The sequence below is a fragment of the Bubalus bubalis genome, chromosome 10, assembly GCF_019923935.1.
Source record: "Bubalus bubalis isolate 160015118507 breed Murrah chromosome 10, NDDB_SH_1, whole genome shotgun sequence".
Classification (NCBI taxonomy): Eukaryota; Metazoa; Chordata; class Mammalia; order Artiodactyla; family Bovidae; genus Bubalus; species Bubalus bubalis.
The window spans coordinates 80,801,212-80,823,501 of record NC_059166.1 but is presented as its reverse complement, the minus strand read 5'-3'; the positions used below and the strand labels follow the sequence as shown (position 1 = coordinate 80,823,501).

The 22,290-nt window shown below is 40.3% G+C and overlaps 1 protein-coding gene and 1 pseudogene across 1 annotated transcript in view; both read right to left on the bottom strand.

Annotated features, from left to right (window-relative positions):
• Window positions 1-12,381, bottom strand: part of ME1 (malic enzyme 1) — a 221,658-nt gene extending 209,277 nt beyond the window's left edge. The window contains exon 1 of the mRNA XM_025294822.3: window positions 12,217-12,381. Coding sequence (XP_025150607.2) covers window positions 12,217-12,294 — 78 coding nt within the window. The 5' untranslated portion in view covers window positions 12,295-12,381. The remainder of the gene's footprint in view (window positions 1-12,216) is intronic.
• Window positions 12,382-16,104: 3,723 nt separating this feature from the next.
• LOC102403239 lies at window positions 16,105-18,637 on the bottom strand (annotated as a pseudogene).
• Window positions 18,638-22,290: the final 3,653 nt, after the last annotated feature.

The following is a 22,290-nucleotide window of genomic DNA, read 5'->3' as shown; positions in this document are numbered from 1 at the left end:
GTAACATAAAGAGGAAAGCAGTAAGACCTCTATGATGGTAAGATTTCTATGTTCCAATTGACGTGGTAAAATGTTCATTTTAAGTAGATTATTAAAAGGTATGTATATCATAATTTCCATAGCAACTAATAAAGTCTACACAAAGAGACATTGTCAAAAACAGAGATTAAAAGGGAATAATAAAAACATTCAAATAATACACAAGGAGGCAGGAAAGGAGAAACAGAAGAATGAAAAGCAGAGAGGACAGACACCTAATAATAAAATGCTGGACAGAAATTCAAGCATATTAATAATCGTTACTGTTCAGTCACTAAGTTGTGTTCAAATCCACAGACTGTAGCCTGCCAGGTTTCTCTATCCATGGGATTTCCAAGGACAGAATACTGGAGTGGGTTGCCATTTCCTTCTCCAGGGGATCTTCCTGTCCCAGAATTCCAACCCGTGTAACCCACAACTCCTGCACTGCAGACAGAGAGTTGACCACTGAGCCACCTAGGAGGCCCACATTAATAATCACATTAAATGTAAATGCTCTAAACAGAGAAATTAAAAGACAGATGTTGTCAGAATTTGGCTACAAGCAAAACTGACAGATCAAGTCATTACTGCTGTGAAGATCCTAGGGAATGTAAGCCTTAACATCTGACTCTACAAGTACCATTTCCAGCTCTTCCTGTTGACTTGTGTCAATGGGTCTCTCAAATCAGTAGTAACTCTGATATCTCTATGTTATTTACTAAGCTTTCTCATTTTCCCAAGTCCTCAACTGAATCTTCCCATGACATGGAAAAACATAAATTTCCTGGAAAATTCGAGGAAAAAATTGCTCTATGAAGACAACTTTTTTCCTCTGTGACGTGTACTGCACTGAGAGAGATTTGGTGAAGTCTTCTAGGGTTAGTGTTTTGGATGTTTCTCTTTGTATGTCCTATAGCGTCTTTTTTCATAAAGGTAGCTGCTCTATTACTTGGTGCACAGACATTCATTACATTTAAAACTTCACTCATGATCATACCTTTCAACATTATAAAGTGTATTTTGTCTCATTTAATGCTTTTTGGCATGAACTTTACATTGTCTCATGTTAGGACAATCCTGTTTCTTGCTGTTTTCATTTTCTCATATCTTTATTTCTAGTCTTTCTGTAACATTTCTTTATCAATATGCAACACAGTCTGCTTGTACTTTGTGAAACAACCCGAAAATAATTTTATTAGCAGTGAGTTAATCTTCATATTTATTGATAATGACCAATCTGCTCTTAATTCTATCATGTTATACTTAACATACATAAAAATTAAATATAAGCAAAATTTTGAATAAGCAAAATATTTAAAGGCCCATGAAAACACTAAGTTTCAATTTCTTTTGGCTCTTGGTACATAAGATCTTATTGTTTTGCTGACTAACCAGACCTGCCACTATTAGTAACAACAATAACAATCTCATAGTTTCCAGATTATTGTTTAAAGCGATACCTCAATTTGGATCAGTTCAGTTCAGTTGCTCAGTCGTGTCTGACTCTTTGAGACCTATGAATCACAGCACGCCAGGCCTCCCTGTCCATCACCAACTCCCGGAGTTCACTCAAACTCTCGTCCATCAAGTCGGTGATGCCATCCAGCCATCTCATCCTCTGTTGTCCCCTTCTCCTCCTGCCCCCAATCCCTCCCAGCATCAGAGTCTTCTCCAATGAGTCTCAAGACTCTCAAGAGTCTTCTCCAACACCACAGTTCAATTTGGATATGTAGATGGAAAAACAAAAGGAGGCTAGTGTAGTACTGCCAAGTCAAACCTGAACTTCAGATGCAACATTAAGACAGATGATAAACTCACTCTATAATAATCTTCCCAGCTACATGAAAGCACTACTTAACCAAAGGGCAGAATTTTTTAAACTTGGATTTTTTAATGGATTAAATGGATTGTGATTCACTAGTGAATCACAACTAATATTTTTTTAAAAATTAAAATGGGATACTACTAGAGTAGCAAGGCAAAGTACACTGCAAGGAAAAGTAGTGTATTATGAAATTTTGTTTCAATTACCTAAATATATTAGTTTGCTAAAGCTGCAATAACAAAGTACCACAGTTCAGTTCAGTCGCTCAGTCATGTCCAACTCTTTGAGACCCCATGAATCACAGCACACCAGGCCTCCCTGTCCATCGCCAACTCCCGGAGTTCACCCAAACTCACGTCCATCGAGTCGGTGATGCCATCCAGACATTTCATCCTCTGTTGTCCCCTTCTTCTCCTGCCCCCAATCCCTCCCAGCATCAGGGTCTTTTCCAATGAGTTAACTCTTCACATGAGGTGGCCAAAGTATTGGAGTTTCAGCTTTAGCATCAGTCATTCCAATAAACACCAGGACTGATCTCCTTTAGAATGGACTGGTTGGATTTCCTTGCAGTCCAAGGGACTCGCAAGAGTCTTCTCCAACACCACAGTTCAAAAGCACCAATTCTTCAGTGCTCAGGTTTCTTCACAGTCCAACTCTCACATCCATACATGACCACTGGAAAAACCATAGCCTTGACTAGACAGACAGCTTTTTAATATGCTATCTAGATTGGTTGTAACTTTCCTTCCAAGGGGTAAACGTCTTTTAATTTCATGACTGCAATCACCATCTGCAGTGATTCTGGAGCCCAAAACAATAAAGTCTGACACTGTTTCCACTGTTTCCCCTTTCCCCATCTATTTCCCATGAAGTGATGGGACCAGATGCCATGATCTTAGTTTTCTGAAGGTTGAGCTTTAAGCCAACTTTTTCCCTCTGCTCTTTCACTTTCAAGAGGCTTTTTAATTCCTCTTCACTTTCTGCCATAAGGGTGGTGTCATCTGCATATCTGAGGTTACTGATATTTCTCCCGGCAATCTTGATTCCAGCTTGTGCTTCCTCCAGCCCAGCATTTCTCATGATGTACTCTGCATATAAGTACAATAAGCAGGGTAACAATATACAGCCTTGACGTACTTCTTTTCCTATTTGGAACCAGTCTGTTGTTCCATGTCCAGTTCTAACTGTTGCTTCCTGACCTGCATATAGGTTTCTCAAGAGGCAAGTCAGGTGCTCTGGTATTCCCATCTCTTTCAGAATTTTCCACAGTTTATTGTGATCCACACAGTCAAAGGCTTTGGCATAGTCAATAAAGCAGAAATAGATGCTTTTCTGGAACTCTCTTGCTTTTTTGATGATCCAGTGGATATTGGCAATTTGATCTCTGGTTCCTCTGCCTTTTCTAAAACCAGCTTGAACATCTGGAAGTTCATGGTTCACATATTGCTGAAGCCTGGCTTGGAGAATTTTGAGCATTACTTTACTAGCATGTGAGATGAGTGCAATTGTGCAGTAGTTTCAGCATTCTTTGGGATTGCCTTTCTTTGGGATTGTAATGAAAACTGACCTTTTCCAGTCCTTTGGCCACTGCTGAGTTTTCCAAATCTGCTGGCATAGTGAGTGCAGCACTAACACGGCATCATCTTTCAGGTTTTGAAATAGCTCAACTGGAATTCCATCACCTCCACTAGCTTTGTTCGTAGTGATGCTTTCTAAGGCCCACTTGACTTCACATTCCAGGATGTCTGGCTCTAGGTGAGTGATCACACCATCATGATTATCTGGGTCATGAAGATCTTTTTTGTACAGTTCTTCTGTGTATTCTTGCCACCTCTTCTTAATATCTTCTGCTTCTGTTAGGTCCATACCATTTCTCCTTCATCAAGCCCATCTTTGCATGCAATGTTCCCTTGGTATCTCTAATTTTCTTGAAGAGATCTCTAGTCTTTCCCATTTTGTTGTTTTCCTCTATTTCTTTGCACTGATCACAGAGGAAGGATTTCTTATCTCTCCTTGCTATTCTTTGGAACTCTGCATTCAGATGCTTATATCTTTCCTTTACTCCTTTCCTTCTGGCTTCTCTTCTTTTCATAGCTATTTATAAAGCCTCCCCAGACAGCCATTTTGCTTTTTTGCATTTCTTTTCCATGGGGATGGTCTTGATCCCTGTCTCCTGTACAATGTCAAGAACCTCTGTCCATAATTCATCAGGCACTCTGTCTATCAGATCTTGTCCCTTAAATCTATTTCTCACTTCTACTGGATAATCATAAGTGATTTGATTTAGGTCATATCTGAATGGTCTAGTGGTTTTCCCTACTTTCTTCAATTTATGTCTGAATTTGGCAATAAGGAGTTCATGATCTGAGCCACAGTCAGCTCCTGGTCTTGGGTTTTCTGACTTTATAGAGCTTCTCCATCTTTGGCTGCAAAGAATATAATCAATCTGATTTCGGTGTTGACCATCTGGTGATGTCCATGTGTAGAGTCTTCTCTTGTTTTGTTGGAAGAGGGTGTCTGCTATGACTAGTGCATTTTCTTGGCAAAACTCTATTAGTCTTTGCCCTGCTTCATTCCATACTCCAAGGCCAAATTTGCCTGTTACTCCAGGTGTTTCTTGACTTCCTACTTTTGCATTCCAGTCCCCTATAATGAAAAGGACATCTTTTTTGGGTGTTAGTTCTAAAAGGTCTTGTAGGAACCGTTCAACTTCAGCTTCTTCAGTGTTACTGGTTGGGGCATAGGCTTGGATTATTGTGATATTGAATTGTTTGCCTTGGAAACAGAGATCATTCTGTCATTTTTGAGACTGCATCCAAGTACTGCATTTCAGACTCTTTTGTTGACCATGATGGCTACTCCATTTCTTCCAAGGAATTCCTGCCCACAGTAGTACATATAATGGTCATCTGAGTTAAATTCACCAATTCCAGTCCATTTTAGTTTGCTGATTCCTAGAGTATCGACGTTCACTCTTGCCATCTTCTGTCTGACCACCTCCAATTTACCTGGATTCATGGACCTAACATTCCAGGTTCCTATGCAATATTGCTCTTTACAGTATCGGACCTTGCTTCTATCACTGGTCACATCCACAACTGGGTATTGTTTTTGCTTTGGCTCCATCCCTTCATTCTTTCTGGAGTTATTTCTCCACTGATCTCCAGTAGCAATTGGGCACCTACTGACCTGGGGAGTTCCTCTTTCAGTATCCTATCATTTTGCCTTTTCATACTGTTCATGGGGTTCTCAAGGCAAGAATACTGAAGTGGTTTGCCATTCCCTTCTCCAGCGGACCACATTCTATCAGACCTCTCCACCATGACCCTCCCGTCTTGGGTGGCCCCACGGGCATGGCTTAGTTTCATTGAGAAGCGCGCCGGCTGCGACAGACCACAAAGGGTGGCTAAAACAACAGAAATTCATTTTCTCACAATTCTAGAGGCTCAAAGTCCAAGACCAAGATTTCAGTTGGTAGGGCTGCTTACATTTCAATTTCAAGGCTTCTCTCCCTGACTTGTAGATGCGTATCTTCTCCCACTGAGTCCTAATCTCTTCTTTTAAGGACACCAGTCATATTGGATTAGGGTCCATCCTAAAGACTTGATTTTACCTTAATTACCTCTTCAAAGATTTTATCTCCAAATATGCTTAAATTCAGAGAAACAGGAAGTTAAAGCTTCAACATGTAATTTTAGGAAGGACACAATTCAGCCCATAACAATATACTTATACATATATAGTTTTACAATCAAAGAAGTTTGAAAGTATTTTAGAGGGCTCTGAATAGATGTTTTAAATGTATTTTAATATATTACAAGCTTTAGGGGCTCAACTCTAATATTATAATGGAGCCTTAGGCCTCCTTCAGTTTCCAGGTCTTAATGAAATAGTCTAGAATTTAACTACTACTGGGCTACTCATAATGTAATCATGATATAACTCACATAATCATGTTCCTATGAACATGTAAGTACTCTTGCTAATGTACTTAAGCATTACCTGAATAGTAAAAATATAATAGTTGTTAGGTCTAGAGTTTATTTACATTGAACCTCTGATAATTATATTTCCATGTTTTTAAAGAACATTATCAATTACTATTTTGACTTTCCAAACTACCTGGTTAAACTACAGAAGCTTAAAGGCACAGTGTCTCCCCTCTCTTTAATTTCAAAGGCCCCAAGCATCTAAAACTAGTTTAGTTGATGGCTAACTTAGATATATCTTCAGGGACTTTGTTTTAAATTCTCTAAATTCTTTAAATTGTTTTAAATTCTCTAAATTCATTTACGGCAACAATAAGCCTTTGTTTTAAAATGTACTATACTATATACAACTACGTTAGATGGGTAAAAATTAATATATAAGCCATAAAATATTTTAAATAGCACTTAAAGTACATAAAAACCACACTGTATATTTAGGCCCCATGTCTAAAACAATTTCTTAACAATTTAGGGTACCAACAGTCCCAAATTAGTCCTGCTGAATTGCAACATGTCTGCTGATCAATTCTGGGTCCATACACTGCCAACATGTTTGTTGAGTTGGCTTAGTAACATAAAATAAATAATGATGTAATAAATAGACCAAATCAGGCCACCTGGAGTCTGTAACATTATTTGATCATGTCAGTTTTGAAAACCATTGGAAAACAGTCCAAATACTTGTCTTGTCCGAGTCCTGATTACTTCCAAAGTCAAATATATTAAAGGCTGGTTTCACTGGACTCTAAATCTTTTGTCTTTGCATTTCACTGCACTCACCCCAAAAAGTTTAACTCCCCAGGGCATACCTCTACCTTTCTCTCATAAACTTCCAAGCCCTTACACACTTGAAGCAGAGTCCTGAGAAGCAAAAAGCTTTCCTTGTTCTTTTTCTCCACAGAGACATTCTTTAACCTCCACCTGGCATTCTGTGAAAATCTATGAACGATTGCAAAGGTCATATGATGTCAGTCGAGTGCATTTACATGAATCTGAGACTAAAACGTAAGTGTTTCACCCAGAGCTAAATATAGGGGGTTTTTTTACTATAAAATTCATTAATTTAATAAGTCACACAATCATGCTCGATTTGCTAAATAAAAAATTCAAGAGAGAAGGGAGTAAAAAGTACACTAAAAAAATAAGTACTTCATAATCTTTCTAGCTATGAGTTCTAACTCTACATATAAAAATATCAATAGTTGTAATAAAAATCTGTTTTATAATATACAATTCAAGGAAAACTAATATATACTCTTTAATATCTGAGCAAAGAGGTAAAACAGAAATCATATTACAATGGAAATATAAGTACATTTAAAGCAAGAATCTTATTCATTGAATATCCCCTGTATCCAGAATATTACCTAGCATATAGTGGATTCTGAATAAGTATGTTAAAATGTAAAAGAAATAAATGATATCATCACTCTATATTACAAAGAAAATAAATGAAGCCAGTTAAGAAAATCTCACTCAAATGAAAAGAATTGGTGGCTTCACTTCTTCTAGACATAAAGTTTTAGAGGCTTCATTCTATTATTTCATATTTCCACACTTGTCCAAAAGTTTGAAGGACATCAGAACACAAAATGAAAAATCTCAAAGCTATTCCTCTCTTCAACGTTTTCTGTACTCCAATCAGTCATATCCAGCTCTTTGCAACCCTATGGACTGTAGTCTGACAGGCTCCTCTGTCCGCGGGATTCTCCAGGCAAAAATTTTGGAGTGGGTTGCCACTCGCTTCTCCAGGGGATCTTCCTTACTTAGGGATCGAACCCAGATCTCCTGCACTGCAGGCAGATTCTTTACTGTCTCAACCACCAGCAAAGCCCATACTCCACATCACCAGTTCTCGAATCGAATTCATCCTTCTATTCATTAGAACACAACATTTTTTTGTTTTGTGCTATCCTGTGTTACCAAGGCAAGAGACAAATACGGAGGCATATGGTTGTACATCTTATGATTGCCTTCACATCAGTAAGCTTTCACATTAAATAATATATCAGTTTCTCATACTGTTGAGGCAACTCAAGAGAACTGTGTGCTCAGCTGCTATCATGTCTGACTCTTTGGGATCCTATGGACTGTAGCCTGCCAGGGTTCTCTGTCCATGGGATTTTCCAGGTAAGAATACTGGGGCGGGTTGCCATTTCTTCCTCCAGAGGATCGGCCTGACACAGGGATTGAACTCATGTCTCCTGTATTGCATTAGCAGATGGATTGTTCACTATTGAGCCTCCTGGGAAGCCTATACTAGGTGAAAAATTTCTGAATGATTCATTCCAGTACAGTTTACATTGAAGAAAAAGAAGAGGTTTACGGTACCTTTCCTTCATAATCATCAGCCTTGTTTCTCTCTTTTTTCCCTACAACACATTCAACTAGGTCTTGGCATATCAAGACAAACATCTGCAAAAGCACATGCCCAGAAGCTCATTTCTCACATGTAAAAGTTAACAGGCTCACCAAAACTGACATAGATAAATCACCATCACTATCTTAGACTGGATCTAATTTACTTACAGGTCACATTTATCATTTCGTCTTAAAGATACAGAAGCCATGTAAACAACTTAATTGTAACACACCTATCAACTAGTGTTTTCTACCACTGCACGAAGAAATACAGCTAAATAATAAGTTGGGAAATTAAAAAAATAAGTGTGATTAGTTTTGTATGTAGAATTTTAACTCTGAAGAGTGATTTATGAAACATTATTTTATTATTGAAAATTCCTGAGAAAAAATTTGAAATACAACTGATCTAAATCAGAGGATATCCTTGAAAATTATAAACATTAAATGTTAGATCAGAGGACATATAACTCAGACAAAGATAAGCACCTCCAAAGCAATTTGGGTTATGAGCAGAAAGATACTGAATCTCCTATGTGTGAGGCAGAAATGCTTCTCCACGTCCTACAAGGCAATCCCACCTGCAGTGATGCATACGTGAATATACAAACAGTGGGAACCAGACAGGATTATTACCAGTGAAGAAAGATTCTACTTCTCTAAGGTTTTTTTAACTTCTTCCTTCCTTTCTTTCTTTATTGGACGTGTTGCACAGCTTATGTGTTTATAGTTCCCTGACCAGCAATTGAACTTGAGTTCTCAGCAGTGAAAGGGTAGAATCCTAACCACTGGACTGCCAGGGAATTCCCTTAAATTCTTTATTTTTTAATTCTGATCACATCTACTGTTAAATTCAATTTGTACCAAGATTAAGCACCTCTGAAAGGTTATCCAGCAAATAAATAAAATTTCATGGCATGCCCAGGCTTAAACCAAATTCCATTGTTTCTGACTATATGCGATTACACAATACAATATAATGGTATATGAAGTCAACTGAGCTTTAGCTTCCAATGTGAGTTTACTTTCAAGAAATTACACTAAAAAGGGTAAATGTCTTAGAATAATGCTCAAACTACCACTTTAAGACCTACCTGCTTTAAAAGTTGAGTTCTGTTTGAAAGACAAAAAACAGTTCTTAAACATGGTTCATTTATTCATTAAATATTTAATGTACATTGAGCAAAATTCTGTACTAAGGATTACAATGCCTGCCCTATGACAATCCAACTCAAATAAAAAATACACTATAGTAAATACTAAATGACATGCTACAATAGACTATATAAAAAACAAAGGTATTAAGTATGATAATAAGACTAATTAGGAGATTCTTCCCTGAAGAGAGAACTAAATCAACTAAATATTTTAATTGTAGGAATTACACACAGACAAAAGGTATTAAGTAAGAGATTCAGCAAATATATTTTAAGTGGAAAACTAAACTGAGGAACTAATGAGATAAATTTGGAGAAGACAGTAAACCTAATTGACAGACTGATTTATGCTCAACATAATAGGAAATAGATTAGAGGGGGCATCCCAGGTGGCACAGTGGTAAAAAAAATTCTGCCTGCCAATACAGGAGACAGAAGATGTGGGTTCAATCCCTGGGTTGGGAAGATCCCCTAGAGGAGGAAATGGCAGCCTACTCCAGTAATCTGGCCTGGAAAATTCCATGGACAGAGGAGCCTGGAGGGCTGCAGCCCAAGGTACCCAAAGTCGGACACGACTGAGAACACACATCACATAATAGGAAATAATGCCACACAGCAAATACTCGGATAACAGAAGCAGAACGTGAAGAACATGCTAACTGACGAAGATATTTCTTTCACATCTACACGTAAGACAGACTATAATACTGAAAACAAAACCAGAAAACTGTCTCAGTTACCCAAAGGTAAGGTGATGAAGGTCTATGTGAGAGGCTGAAGAAGGCTTAGTGTAGCCAGCTGACAGGCTAGGAAGGGTGTTACAGGAGGAACATCTACTAGTGTTTCTTTGTAGCCAAAGTTACCGCAAAAGCCAACAAAAATTCCTGGGCTAGCGGAAAACTTAAAGGCTCAGAGGTCTTCAAAGTAGGGTCCTTCAAGAAGATCCCACAGCTATAGTTTCAATGGTTCATCTGAAGATACTCTTATTTCCACGAGGACCACACAGTCTTAGGACTGTACAAGAGTAAAACGTATTCCATTAATCACGCCAAAGTCGGCCACCTGAATTTTAAGTCCAAATTGATTCTATGCAATAAAATTCAATTACAAATTCAAAAAAGGTGTTTCTAACACATTAATGACACCTACACCTTAATGCCTTTGGTGGAAGATCTCTGTGATACTATTATTCTTAAGTAGAAATTAATCCTTACTCATGAAGAGCACTGAAAATATGTCAAGATCATAAATTCTTGATGTAAACAGTAATGGCATAATGACTCTTGCTCTGGGATTGCCTATTCCATCAACCCACTTGAAACAGGCACCCTCCTCAGCAACTTGAGGAAATTCAAACAACAAACAGGTTATACCACTCACGTGATTCTTGTTAAGAGGCTACCCAGTACTTGGTCATGAATTATAGCAGGCAGGTTTTTTTATAACAAGCAATAAATTGTTTTGTCACATCAAAATTTCCCTTTTTTCCTACCTAAAATAGGCCCCAACCTTTAGAATAAAAAGGAAGAAAAAAAAGCTAGCAATTAAAATCATTGAGGAAAAAATAAGTGGGAAATATTTAAAACTTCATAATGCTTTATGACCAGAAATGCTAAATAATTATAGATACGTAAAACTGCCTGTCATCATAAACATCAAAAAGAACTCACAGGAGCTAGAACTTATTAAATCAAAGAAACCACACGTCTTCATGCCATTAACAACAATATACAAATTACCAGGCAACATAGTCGGGGAGAGGGGTGCTGAGTCCAGTTTTTGATGGAAAAAAGTGTCTAGTAAAGAGAATCCCAAAATGAACCAACAGGCTTCCGTGCTGACTGATGGCATTTTCCATATACCAAATTCAAAGGAAACGTCAAAAAGCACACCTTTACACAAAAGGAACCATCTGCAGACAAACCTGACTATAAAAAGAGGGTGAATGCTAAATAGCCAATAAGCAAATTTATACATGCCGAGGTGTTTTTTCATTGAGAGAGATCTTGGGCGTTTAACCTGTGAAGAAAAAGGAAACGGATCTGAAAAGGGGTCTCTTGCACTGAATCGCCCTTTTAATGAAAAGGAGGGGAGGGCTTAGAAAATTCATTTCCAGAAGGCCCGATTCAAAAAAATCTGGCTCTCCCCACAGCCCCAAGTCTAGGGCAGGGTGGTGCACCAAGCCACGCAGCGCCCGAGGCTATAGCCACCCACCAGGCACGCTCCAGAAACCAAGAGGCCTTGACTTTCAGGTTGCTCACGTGACCCGCCACTCAGAGCACGTTTGCATCCAGGCTGGACCAGTAGGGCCACCTCGCTCCCACAGCAGCCTCCGGGGATCGGCACCCCAGAGCGGACCTCGTTATTTGGATTGGGACCTCGTTATTTGGATTGGCACCCCGAGGCCCCAGCGGGCAGCCCACCTGCTACCCTCACAGACAACAACCGTTCACGCCCTTCGCTGCCACTCCTTTCTCTGCCCTGGCTCTGGCTTTTGGAGAAGCAGAGAAGTATTTAAAAACAAGCTGTACATCCCCTGCGTTCCCCAAACGAGATGCCGAGGCGCCGAGCCAAACCCCCGGCCTCCCATCACGTTCCAGGGTACCCGCACCTCCGCCCCCGGCGGCCCCTCCGTTAGGCCAGCGCCGAGGCTCGGGGTGGGGTGGGGTGCGGTGGGGGGTCGCCCCGGAGGCCGCCCGCCGGTCTGCCTGCCCCTGGGGGCGTCCCGGGGGCCACGGGCGGAGGGGCGAGGAGGCGGGCGGAGGGGCGAGGCGGCGTCCGCGGCGCCGCCGGGGGAGGGTCGGGGTGCTGCTGCCCGTGAGCCGGACGGAGTCGGGGACCGCGGAGGGGCAGGCGGGCTCACCTTGTTGAGGTGGGGGTTCCGGGTGACGGCGTAGCCGCGCTGGGGGGTGTGGCGGCGGCGAGGGGTCCGGGGCTCCATGGCGGGGGGCGAGCGTGCGCGGCGAGTGGGAGCGGGCCGGGCGGCGGATGCTGCCGGGACGCTGGCGCGGAGTGCGGCGGCAGCGGCGGCGCGGAGAAAGGGCCGGCGGCCGGGGGGCGGGCGTGGGTGGCGAGAGGGGGTGGACGCGGCGGGAGGAGCCGGCGAGGAGCCGGTGTCCCCAGCCGGGCAGCCTGCGAGAAGCGCTGAGTCATGGTAGGCGATCTGGCGAGCGGCGAGCGAGGAGGAGGAGGAGGAGAAAAGCGAGGCCCGGGTGGCGCCGCTCCCTTCCACACACCCAGGGTCCCCCCGCTCGCCATCGGTTTACAGTCGCCACCGTCCCGGCCCATCCCTGCGTGCGGGACGTGCTTCCAATGGAGCACCCAAAGGGCAGGGGGCAAGGTCAGGCTCCCCGCCCGGCCCGGGGTACCATCACCCCAGGCCAAGGTTGCCCCCGCAGCCGCAGCCGCGGGGAGGTTGAGAAAGGATGGGAAACCCAGAGCCTTGGGCGGAGGACGGCTGCCCAGGCACAGAGGGAGACCCAGGGTGGGGAGGTGGGGACAGGGGGGCTCTTTGCAAAAGACCTCAGCTGACCGATGACAATTAGACTTCATCTTTAATTCATCTAATTCATCTAAGCGTCTCCTATCAGACGCTTCCAAACTCTCTATTCACCATTCTGGATGCCTGCCAGGGCCGGAGGAAGCTTCCAACCTTGACCCAGAAAGCCTCGGCCCCGGGTAGAACTGGGAGAAAGGCCAGAGAGGAGAGTGCCATCCCTGGGAATTTTATTTTAATGCTTTCATTAAAAGACAAGGTGCAAATGTTAGATCCCAATGAACAGTCACGTTTTTCCTGTGAATGTTGTTCCTAAAAGTTCTGGAGACCAGGATGTTTAAGAACCTGCCCCTCTGAATGATGAAAATAAAGCCCTCAATCTTTAAGGGCTTCAGTTTCTTCTTTGGTAAACCGAGAAAGTCAGAGTAAAAGACCTCCCAATGCTGGAATTCTGTTATTGATATTTATACGTTAAGTTTCAAGGAATGTTGAAGTAGTCATATCGCAGGCAAAAGGGGTGTCCAACACGGCACACACTAAAAGCTTTCTGGGCCCCAGTTTCCTTTTCAGTTAATAGGATGGCTGGTTTCTGCCCTGTTCCTACCTAATGACTGTATAAAAAGGTGTGTTTGGGATTCAGTATTTGATTTTATATCCCACTTCAGTATTCTTGCCTGGAGAATCCCATGGACAGAGGAGCCTGGCAAGCTATGGTCCATAGGGTTGCAAAGAGTCAGACACAACTGAAGCAACTTAGCACAACACAGCAACACACTTGATTTTATATATCCATAAATTAGACATTCAACCAAAGAGTTTTATTTCTAATTATGTTACTTTTCCTTACCAGAAAGATTTGTTACAGTAGTGTTTTTTGCCACACGTATATCCAGCAGTTTCTTAGTCCTGGCCTTTAAATTATCTAGAATCAGTTGCTTTTTAATAGGGAATATTTGTGTCACAGAATTCTTTTGATTCCTTGCATTTCAGTAACACTTTTCACTGTGAGTTCTATAATACATAAATAATTAACCCAGCAACATCTGAGAAGAAGGTATACTTTACAAAACTCATTCTCTTGAATTAACTCAGGCACATTACAATTAAAAGAATTTTATGGAAGACAAAAACAGTTCAATGACAGGCCTGGAAACAAAACAAGATACTGAAAAAGAGATAAAACTGTAAGTACAACAGAACCTTATTATAACACAGCTCTTAGTACATAAATTTACACACATTATCTGTCTAGTCCTAGTTCTGTGATATATTTACAGATAGAAAAGCTGATGTAAATACAGAGTAGTCCCAAAGAGTTTGTGGGCTTATCCCCCAAGCCATTATTACAGAGGGATTACACGAGCCTGCCAATGCAGGTAAAATTCACATCTCTCTTCCATTACATTTATTTCTCTCTTGAAAAGAGCTCCAACCCTCCACCCCTCTAGAGATGAGGCCTAGCTGGGGAAGCCATTTTGTATATCCATGTGCAGTACCAAAACTACTGGAGAGAACCTATTTTTCCACCTAAATGTCAACTAGGAAGGACACCAACTTTTTCAGTCCTTTTTAAAGGTTGTAAAGTTAGGTTTTATTGCAAAAAACGTGTAAAAAAAAAACCACCAAACAACAGAAAAAAAACTTCTGTTAGAATTTTCCTTGTGAGAAACTACAGTCACTTTACACACCGTTGATCAAAGAATGGGTGTGATTCACAAACAAGGGAGTAGAGTGTAGTTTCTGATGCTCTGTGAGAATACTATATCAAAATCAGATTTTTTGTTACCCAAGTTTGATGAACAATGAACTGCAATCATATTTAAGTATGATTACAGCATTCGTACCTAATGTTGAGGTTTCACACAGAGAAAATTCAGGAAATACCTAACAGTACATGTAACATTTCAAATGTAACTTTCATGAGAATAAAAGATAATCTAACAGAAAAAGATGTAGCTCTATGATGGTTTGTGATATTAAGTAAATGATTTTGTATTTCTTCACACAAAAACACATTCAGTTCAGTTCAGTCGCTCAGTCGTGTCCGACTCCTTGCGACCCCATGAATCGCAGCACGCCAGGCCTCCCTGTCCATCACCAACTCCCGGAGTTCACTCAGACTCACGTCCATCGAGTCAGTGATGCCATCCAGCCATCTCATCCTCTGTCGTCCCCTTCTCCTCCTGCCCCCAATTCCATTACTGTTATGTAAAATAAGTTCCATTTTTTTTTAAGTTGAATATCTTATCATGCCTGACTCTTGGTTTGTTTCTGTATGAAGCAAAAAACTTTGACCTTTTAGGGTTCTAATTTTGAGAATTCCACTGTTCAATATATTAAGAGAAAGTCTACCAGAGTGGCTGACCCTACAAGTTCAGAATCAAAAGTAGGCAGTGGGGGGACTTCCCTGGTGGTTCAGTGGCTTAGATTCCTAATACAAGGAGGCCCAGGTTCAATTCCTGGTCAGAGAACTAGATCCCACATGTCGCAACTAAGAGTTCACATGCCAAAACAAAGATTGAAGATACCGTGTGCTGCAACTAAGACATGGCACAGCCAAGTAAATAAATATTTTTTAAAAAACAGCTGACTCAAACGTGGCCAGCCCCAGTGTAATTGGCAACCATGGCAAGAGTTGACTTTTTACCTACATACTGCAGTGAGAACAGGACTTGAATAAGTGCTCACATGGAGGTGGCAACAGTTGATCTCTACCCATCCTAGGTGGTCAGCTGGGACTCTAAGAAGATGACATGTTAACAAAAGAAAAAGAGTTTATTAACTAAAACACACAGCACACATTACCCAGGAGAAAACTGAAATGAAGAGCGGCTAAAGCAAGTAGCCTAGAACTGCAGCCTATGCATCATCTTCAACAAAGAACAAGAAATCGGTAGAGAAATGACATGACAAAGGAAAGCTGTTTTAGGCTTCCAAGGGCAGCAAACTGTAGGAAGATAAATACATGAGAAGAAACTAATAGAATAAGATTTGCAGATTCCCCTGGTCCTCATATTTTGGGGTGACTTTACCTGACTCCAAGGAACTCCTGATGAACCAAGCTATTAGTTATTGGTATTTGAGTGTTATAGTAATAGGTGAAATGGGTACGTGAGTCATTTCACTAGAAGGTTTTAAAGAGATGTACGCTTATTTTGGTGGTGGTTTAGTCACTAAGTCATGTTCGACTCTTGTGACCCCATGGACTGTAGCCCTCCAGGCTCCTCTGTCCATAGGATTTCCCAGGCAAGAATACTGGAGTGGGTTGCCGTTCCATTCTCCAGGACATCTTGCTGACCCAAGGATCAAACCCCTGTCTCCTGATTTGCAGGCAGATTCTTTACCAACTGAGCCACCAGGGAATCCTTGTACACTTATTTTAATCTATTTGAAAACAGAAGTCTATGCAAAAGCCCAATCCTCTAAGGCAGTGGTCCCCAACCTTTTTGGCACCAGGGACCAGTTTCATGGAAGACAATTTTTTCACAGACTGGGATGGGGGGATGGCTTCAGGATGATTCATGCACATTACATATATTGTACGCTTTATTTCTGTTATTACATCAGCTCAGGCATTAGATCCTGGAGATTAGGAAACCCTGCTCTAGGGGGACCCTACAGAATGTCTAGAGCTCCATAGAAGACAACTTTTTTTGAAGAAAGTAATATCCCTCTTTATTAACCCTTAAAAAGCATTCTCTCTACTGTTAGGAATAATGTAATACCACTTCATTCTTATTATATATTACAATCATTAAATATATATGAAAACATATATAATAATACAAATGCTGCATGCTGACTTCATAATTTTGGGGTAAATCCATAGACTGAGTCAGAACATGCATACATCATTTATAACTGTTCATTTATACCTGAAAAAGTTTTCATTAAGCACACTAATAATTTTCAAATGATGTAATAAAAATGTGCTTGCAGTATTTGGCTGAATTACATTTGGGAAAAAGAAGCTAGCTGTTTCACCTATTTCAATACTAGTATGCTCTGGATCATATTATACATGCACAGAAACTTAGAAGATCATAAATCTCCCAAAAGAAGACATTATTTAGTCTGTGTCACTGGTATGTATGTATCTGTAAAAACATTTTAACATTGCAAACATCAGAAGTTTCAAGATGGGGCACAGGAAAAGGTATATACTCGACTACAATGATGCTGAATACTTCTTCACAATGCCTCTTCATGATGTCAATCAACTGGAAGTGGGAGTTTATCAAAGAGTTGCTTGATATCCATCATTTCTTGGTGACATGAACTGGGTTTTTCAGGTTACATTGGCTGGGTTTACCAATGTTTTTAACTTTTCTACAGTAAGAGAACTGACCATTAGAGCAACTTAAAGGTAGCAATCTCCATGACCCTGAAGACAGAAACGTCTCTGTTAGCACCTCTGTTAGGACCCTTGTTGGAAGGCAGCAACTGAACGCAGTGATACCTGCCAGTTTCTGCTGAATGGTAACAGTGGTGGACAAAGATAAAGGCCCACCCAAAATAATAATCTTAAAAGGAATAAAGGAATACTCTTCTTCACCTCTTGCTCTATCAAAGCTTTTACATTTTCTGCTGCCTGTTTAATTCCAAGTTTATCCTCCTGTTGAATCAAGCCCAATAATATCAAACCAAGAAGGCACAGCCATGTTCACATTTAATGTAACAGATTAACAGACACATGCAGGTAGGTGTATTTGATATGTGAACTTCTGATACCGGCAAAGGCTTCTTGCCCACCCCCACCCTGTATCTCCCCATCCATGCAGGAAAATCACAGCAGTGGGCTTTCCAGGGTGAGCAGGGTGAAGAACCAAGCAGACACACCTAAGGCTGGAAAGAAAGCATGGTTGGGCCTCCTGTAGCCCTAGGTTAAAAATCAAGGATCTAGGCCAGTGGTTTTCAATCTTTTTCCCATATTGGAATCCCCTGGGGAGATTTAAAAACACTCTTGACTGGATCCAGAGTTGTTGATTTCATTGGTCTGGGTGGTAACTTTAGCACCAGGATTCTGTGCCCCAAGGTCCCCAGATGATCCTAATTTGCAGCCAAATTAGAATTCCAGACCCCTGGTTTAGAAGAATGTTTATCACACTTTTGCTTGCATCAGAATCAGTTGCAAGGCTCCTTAAAGCAGGGCCCCACCCCCAGAGTCTCTGATTCGTAAAGTGGGAGGTAGAGCTCCAAAATTTGCATTTCTAACAAGATCCCAGGTGATGATATTGATGGTAGCTAAGGGACCACATTTTGAGAACCAATAGTCTAGAGTAGCGCTATCCAAAAGAAATGTAATGTGAGCTGTATATATAGTTTAAAGATTTCCAAGTAGCCAAGTTTTTTAAAAGTAAAAAAAAAAAGTTGAATTTTATTTTCATCATATATTTTATTTAACCTAATACTATATCCAAAATATGAGTATGTCAATTTGTTATCAATGTAAAATTAATGACATGTTTTACATTTTTCTTTTGTACTGTCTTTGAAATCTAATGTGTATTTTATACATAAAGCACATCTCAATTCTGACACCAAATTTTTATCAGAAGTACTTGTTCTCTACTTAGATTTTATAAAATTTACAGTTGAAATGATAGATGCATATACCCAAGTTGCTGCAAACATACTTGAACTTTTTAAAAACTAAATTGAGTTTTATATTTAAATTAAAATCTTCTTTTCCATACTTGAAAAATCTAAGACCACTTGGTCTACTGAAGGTTAACCATTAACATTTCCTACCTGGGACTTCCCAGGTAGTCCAGGATTGGGACTTCATCTTTCAGGGCCGGGGTTATAGTTTCAGTCCCTGGTCAGGGAGTGAAGATCCCACTTGCCTTGCAGCCAAAAAACCAAAACATCAAACAGAAACAATACTGTAACAAATTCAATGGAGACTTTAAAAATGGTTCACATAAAAAACAAAACAAAAAAACATTACTTATTTGTATAGGCAGTTTCCAAATTGGTATTGAATTATGTTCCTAAAGTTCATGTGTAAGTCAATGATTTAGAAATCATATTGCATTTTTCGTAGCCATAATACAACAAATGCTTCCATGCTAGTTTTAAAAGCCTGTGCATTCACACTTAGACACCCAGTCATGTCCAACTCTTTGCTACCCTTTGGGTTCTAGCCTGCCAGCTCCTCTGTCCAGGCAAGAATACTGGAGTGGATTGCCATTTCCTTCTCCCCTTAAAAGCCCATTAACACATAATGTTGGAAATATCATACAAAGAATAAAAGAGTCTTCCTAAAGTTTTTTAAAAATAAAATATTTCTGAATAAAATGTCTGACAAGTTCCAATTTAATATTCCATGAGTAATCTTTCTATATACCCTGGGGAAATACAATAATAATATAAACATTTGTTTCTCAGTAGATATGAACTATATCATTTGCTTTAAAAGGCAGAATCAACTCTAGCCACATCTGGTTTGAAATAATAATTGTTCTATCTCACTACATACATAAAGGGCATTCATACAACCTGGGCCTTAAAAACCCCACAGGAATATTCCCAAATGCGAAATATAGTTCAGATTTTCTATCCCAAAATTAAAAATAAAGACTAGTTCTAAATTTAAATCCTCTTGCTCAAAATTCTCCAATGGCAACCACCTCACTCCTAGTAGAAGCCAAAGTCATTAGCTGACCCATAAGGCCCCATAGAAACTGTTCCAGTCCCTTTATCTCTGTGGCTTTATTACATTTATCTCCCCGCTCCTCTTTCCTGTTGTTCTAACTGACTGTGACTGTCTTACTTTTCCCCAAACAGAATACACACATCCCTGCCTCGTGGCCTTTGCTCTTGCTAGTCCTTCTCTGGAGCACTTGTCCCCTACATATCTACATGGTTTCCTCAATCCCTTCAAGTCTTTGCTCAAGTGTCATTTGTCATCTGAGGCCTTCACTAACCATGCCATGGAATACAGCAATCACTATTCTTCCTTTACACATCTTCCTTACTCTCTATAGGTCTTCCTTACTTTTCTCCACAGAACTTTTTATATTTAAATATAATATGCAATTCACTTATATGAATGCTCACATGTCAACTCCATAACAATGGTGATTTTACATCTTTTGGTCTTTTCTGTGAAACCCATCACTTCTTTGTTCCAGAACTCCACATAAACAACTTTTCTAACTTATTTCATGATCCATTTATTCATACACACTTTTCTTTCACAAGTATTTATTTGACTGTCGTCTTTAAGTCTTCGGCATAAAGGGCATAGATCCTTTCCTCTTTAGCAAAAGATTTATCCAGAAATAATTAATAAGCCACCAGAATTGGACATAGAAAATTCAACATTTCAAATAATCCTTGGTTTTCAAACTGTTCTTGAAAAATTTGCTTACTATATTCCTACAGAATGGCATAAATTTGATTGAGACTGTTCTCTGATGAATACTCATTTGGATTGTACCATTGTATAATGTTTTAGCACCTTGTAAAATTATATATACTGTCAATAACATTTCCGTGCATTAATAGCATGTATTGTATTGTTTGGCTTCCCTGGTGGCTCAGTTGGTAAAGAGTCTGCCTGCAATGCAAGAGACGTGGGTTCAATCCCTGGGTCGGGAAAATCCCCTGGATAAAGAAATGGCAACCCACTCCAATATTCTTGCCTGGAGAATTCCATGGACAGATGAGCCTGGAGGGCTACAGTCCATGGGGTCACAAAGAGTCAGACATGACTGAGTGACTAACACACACACAGGTGACTGAAGTGGTAAAGAATCCACCTACCAATGCAGGAGATGCAGGAGACATGGGCTTAATCCCTGGGGTGGAAAGATCCTCCTGGACTAGGAAATGGCAACCGACTCCAGTATTCCTGCCTGGGAAGTTCCATAGACAGAGGAGCCTGGTGGGCTACAGTCCATGGGGTCACAAAGAGTTGGACAAGACTGAGCACACACACATACTAACTGTATTATTTAAAACATAAAGTTACATATATTATGAAAAAGACCCAGCTCGATATTTTTGCTATTCATATTCATTGAATTAATATTTGACTACTTCCTTACATTTGCTTAACTCAACCTAGATAAAAACTACCTCCCATCATTGTCAAGAATAAGTCTATATCATTGCTTCCAGTGAAAAGGGGGTAGGTTATAGAGTAGTTGACGGCTGTCCAGACACTTCTCTTTGTCTTCCTCTGTTCAAGTACTCTTAGGCTCTCTCCACGGGGTCTCTCATTCTGGGTTAATTTGGGTCCTCACAGCACGGCAGCCTCAGGGCAGTCAAACTGCTTGTTTGGAGATTGAAGACTTCCAGCACAAGTATTCCAGAGTAGAAAAAAAAGCTCTTCCTTTTGATTATTTACCCTTGTCCCTTCTCCATACTCTCTTGATGTAGTCACAAAAACCTATCTCAATGGGAGAAGTACCAAAGCCACACTGGAAGAAGAGCATGTAGATAGGAGATTTGCTGCAACCATTTGGAAAATACAACCTGCCACATAGTGTGAAGAAATCTATTAGACTCCTTGTTCCCATCACTTTTTTTAGGGTACTAGATCATCTAAAATATGCAGTGGGTGGTACACTTGATACATACAAGTTATTGACACTGATTGAAAATGTGCATAAGGAAACAAGTTGAGAAAAATTTATTCCAGAAAAGTAAACTAGAGGCTAAGCCATAGTTCAGTTTAGATACAGACCCCAACCCTTACTATATCTTCAGTATATCAGATGTTGGAGTCACCGATCATTATCGTGAATACAAGATTTCAAAGTGCTTTCTAAAATTGTTTTCAATGTGATTTAATGTGGTATATATTCTTTTAATATTTTGAAAAATGACAGTTTATAGAAAATATACACATTAGTGCCAGAATATTAAATTAGCTATAATACACTATTCTGCTGCTGCTGCTAAGTCGCTTCAGTCGTGTCCGACTCTGTGCGACCCCATAGACGGCAGCCCACCAGGCTCCCCCGTCCCTGGGATTCTCCAGGCAACAACACTGGAGTCGATTGCCATTTCCTTCTCCAGTGTATGAAAGTGAGAAGTGAAAGTGAAGTTGCTCAGTCACGTCCGACTTTTCGCGACACCATGGACTGTAGCCTACCAGGCTCCTCCATCCATGGGATTTTCCAGGCAAGAGTACTGGAGTGGGTTGCCATTGCCTTCTCCATACAATATTCTACAATACTTTAATTATCTTAAGTAGTTAGGAGGTTACTAAATGAGGCTCATTTCATAGACTGTTAACAAGCAGCAGTGAAAGAATTATTTATTAGAAACCAAAGATATTGGGGTCTATTAGGAACCATGTATTAGTTTAACTGTAGTAAGAATATCATATTAAAAGTAATACTGGGGATGTCCCTGGTGGCCCAGTGGATGGGACTTCACCTTCCAATGCAGGGTGGCAGGTTCAAACCCTGGTTGGAGAGCTAAGAT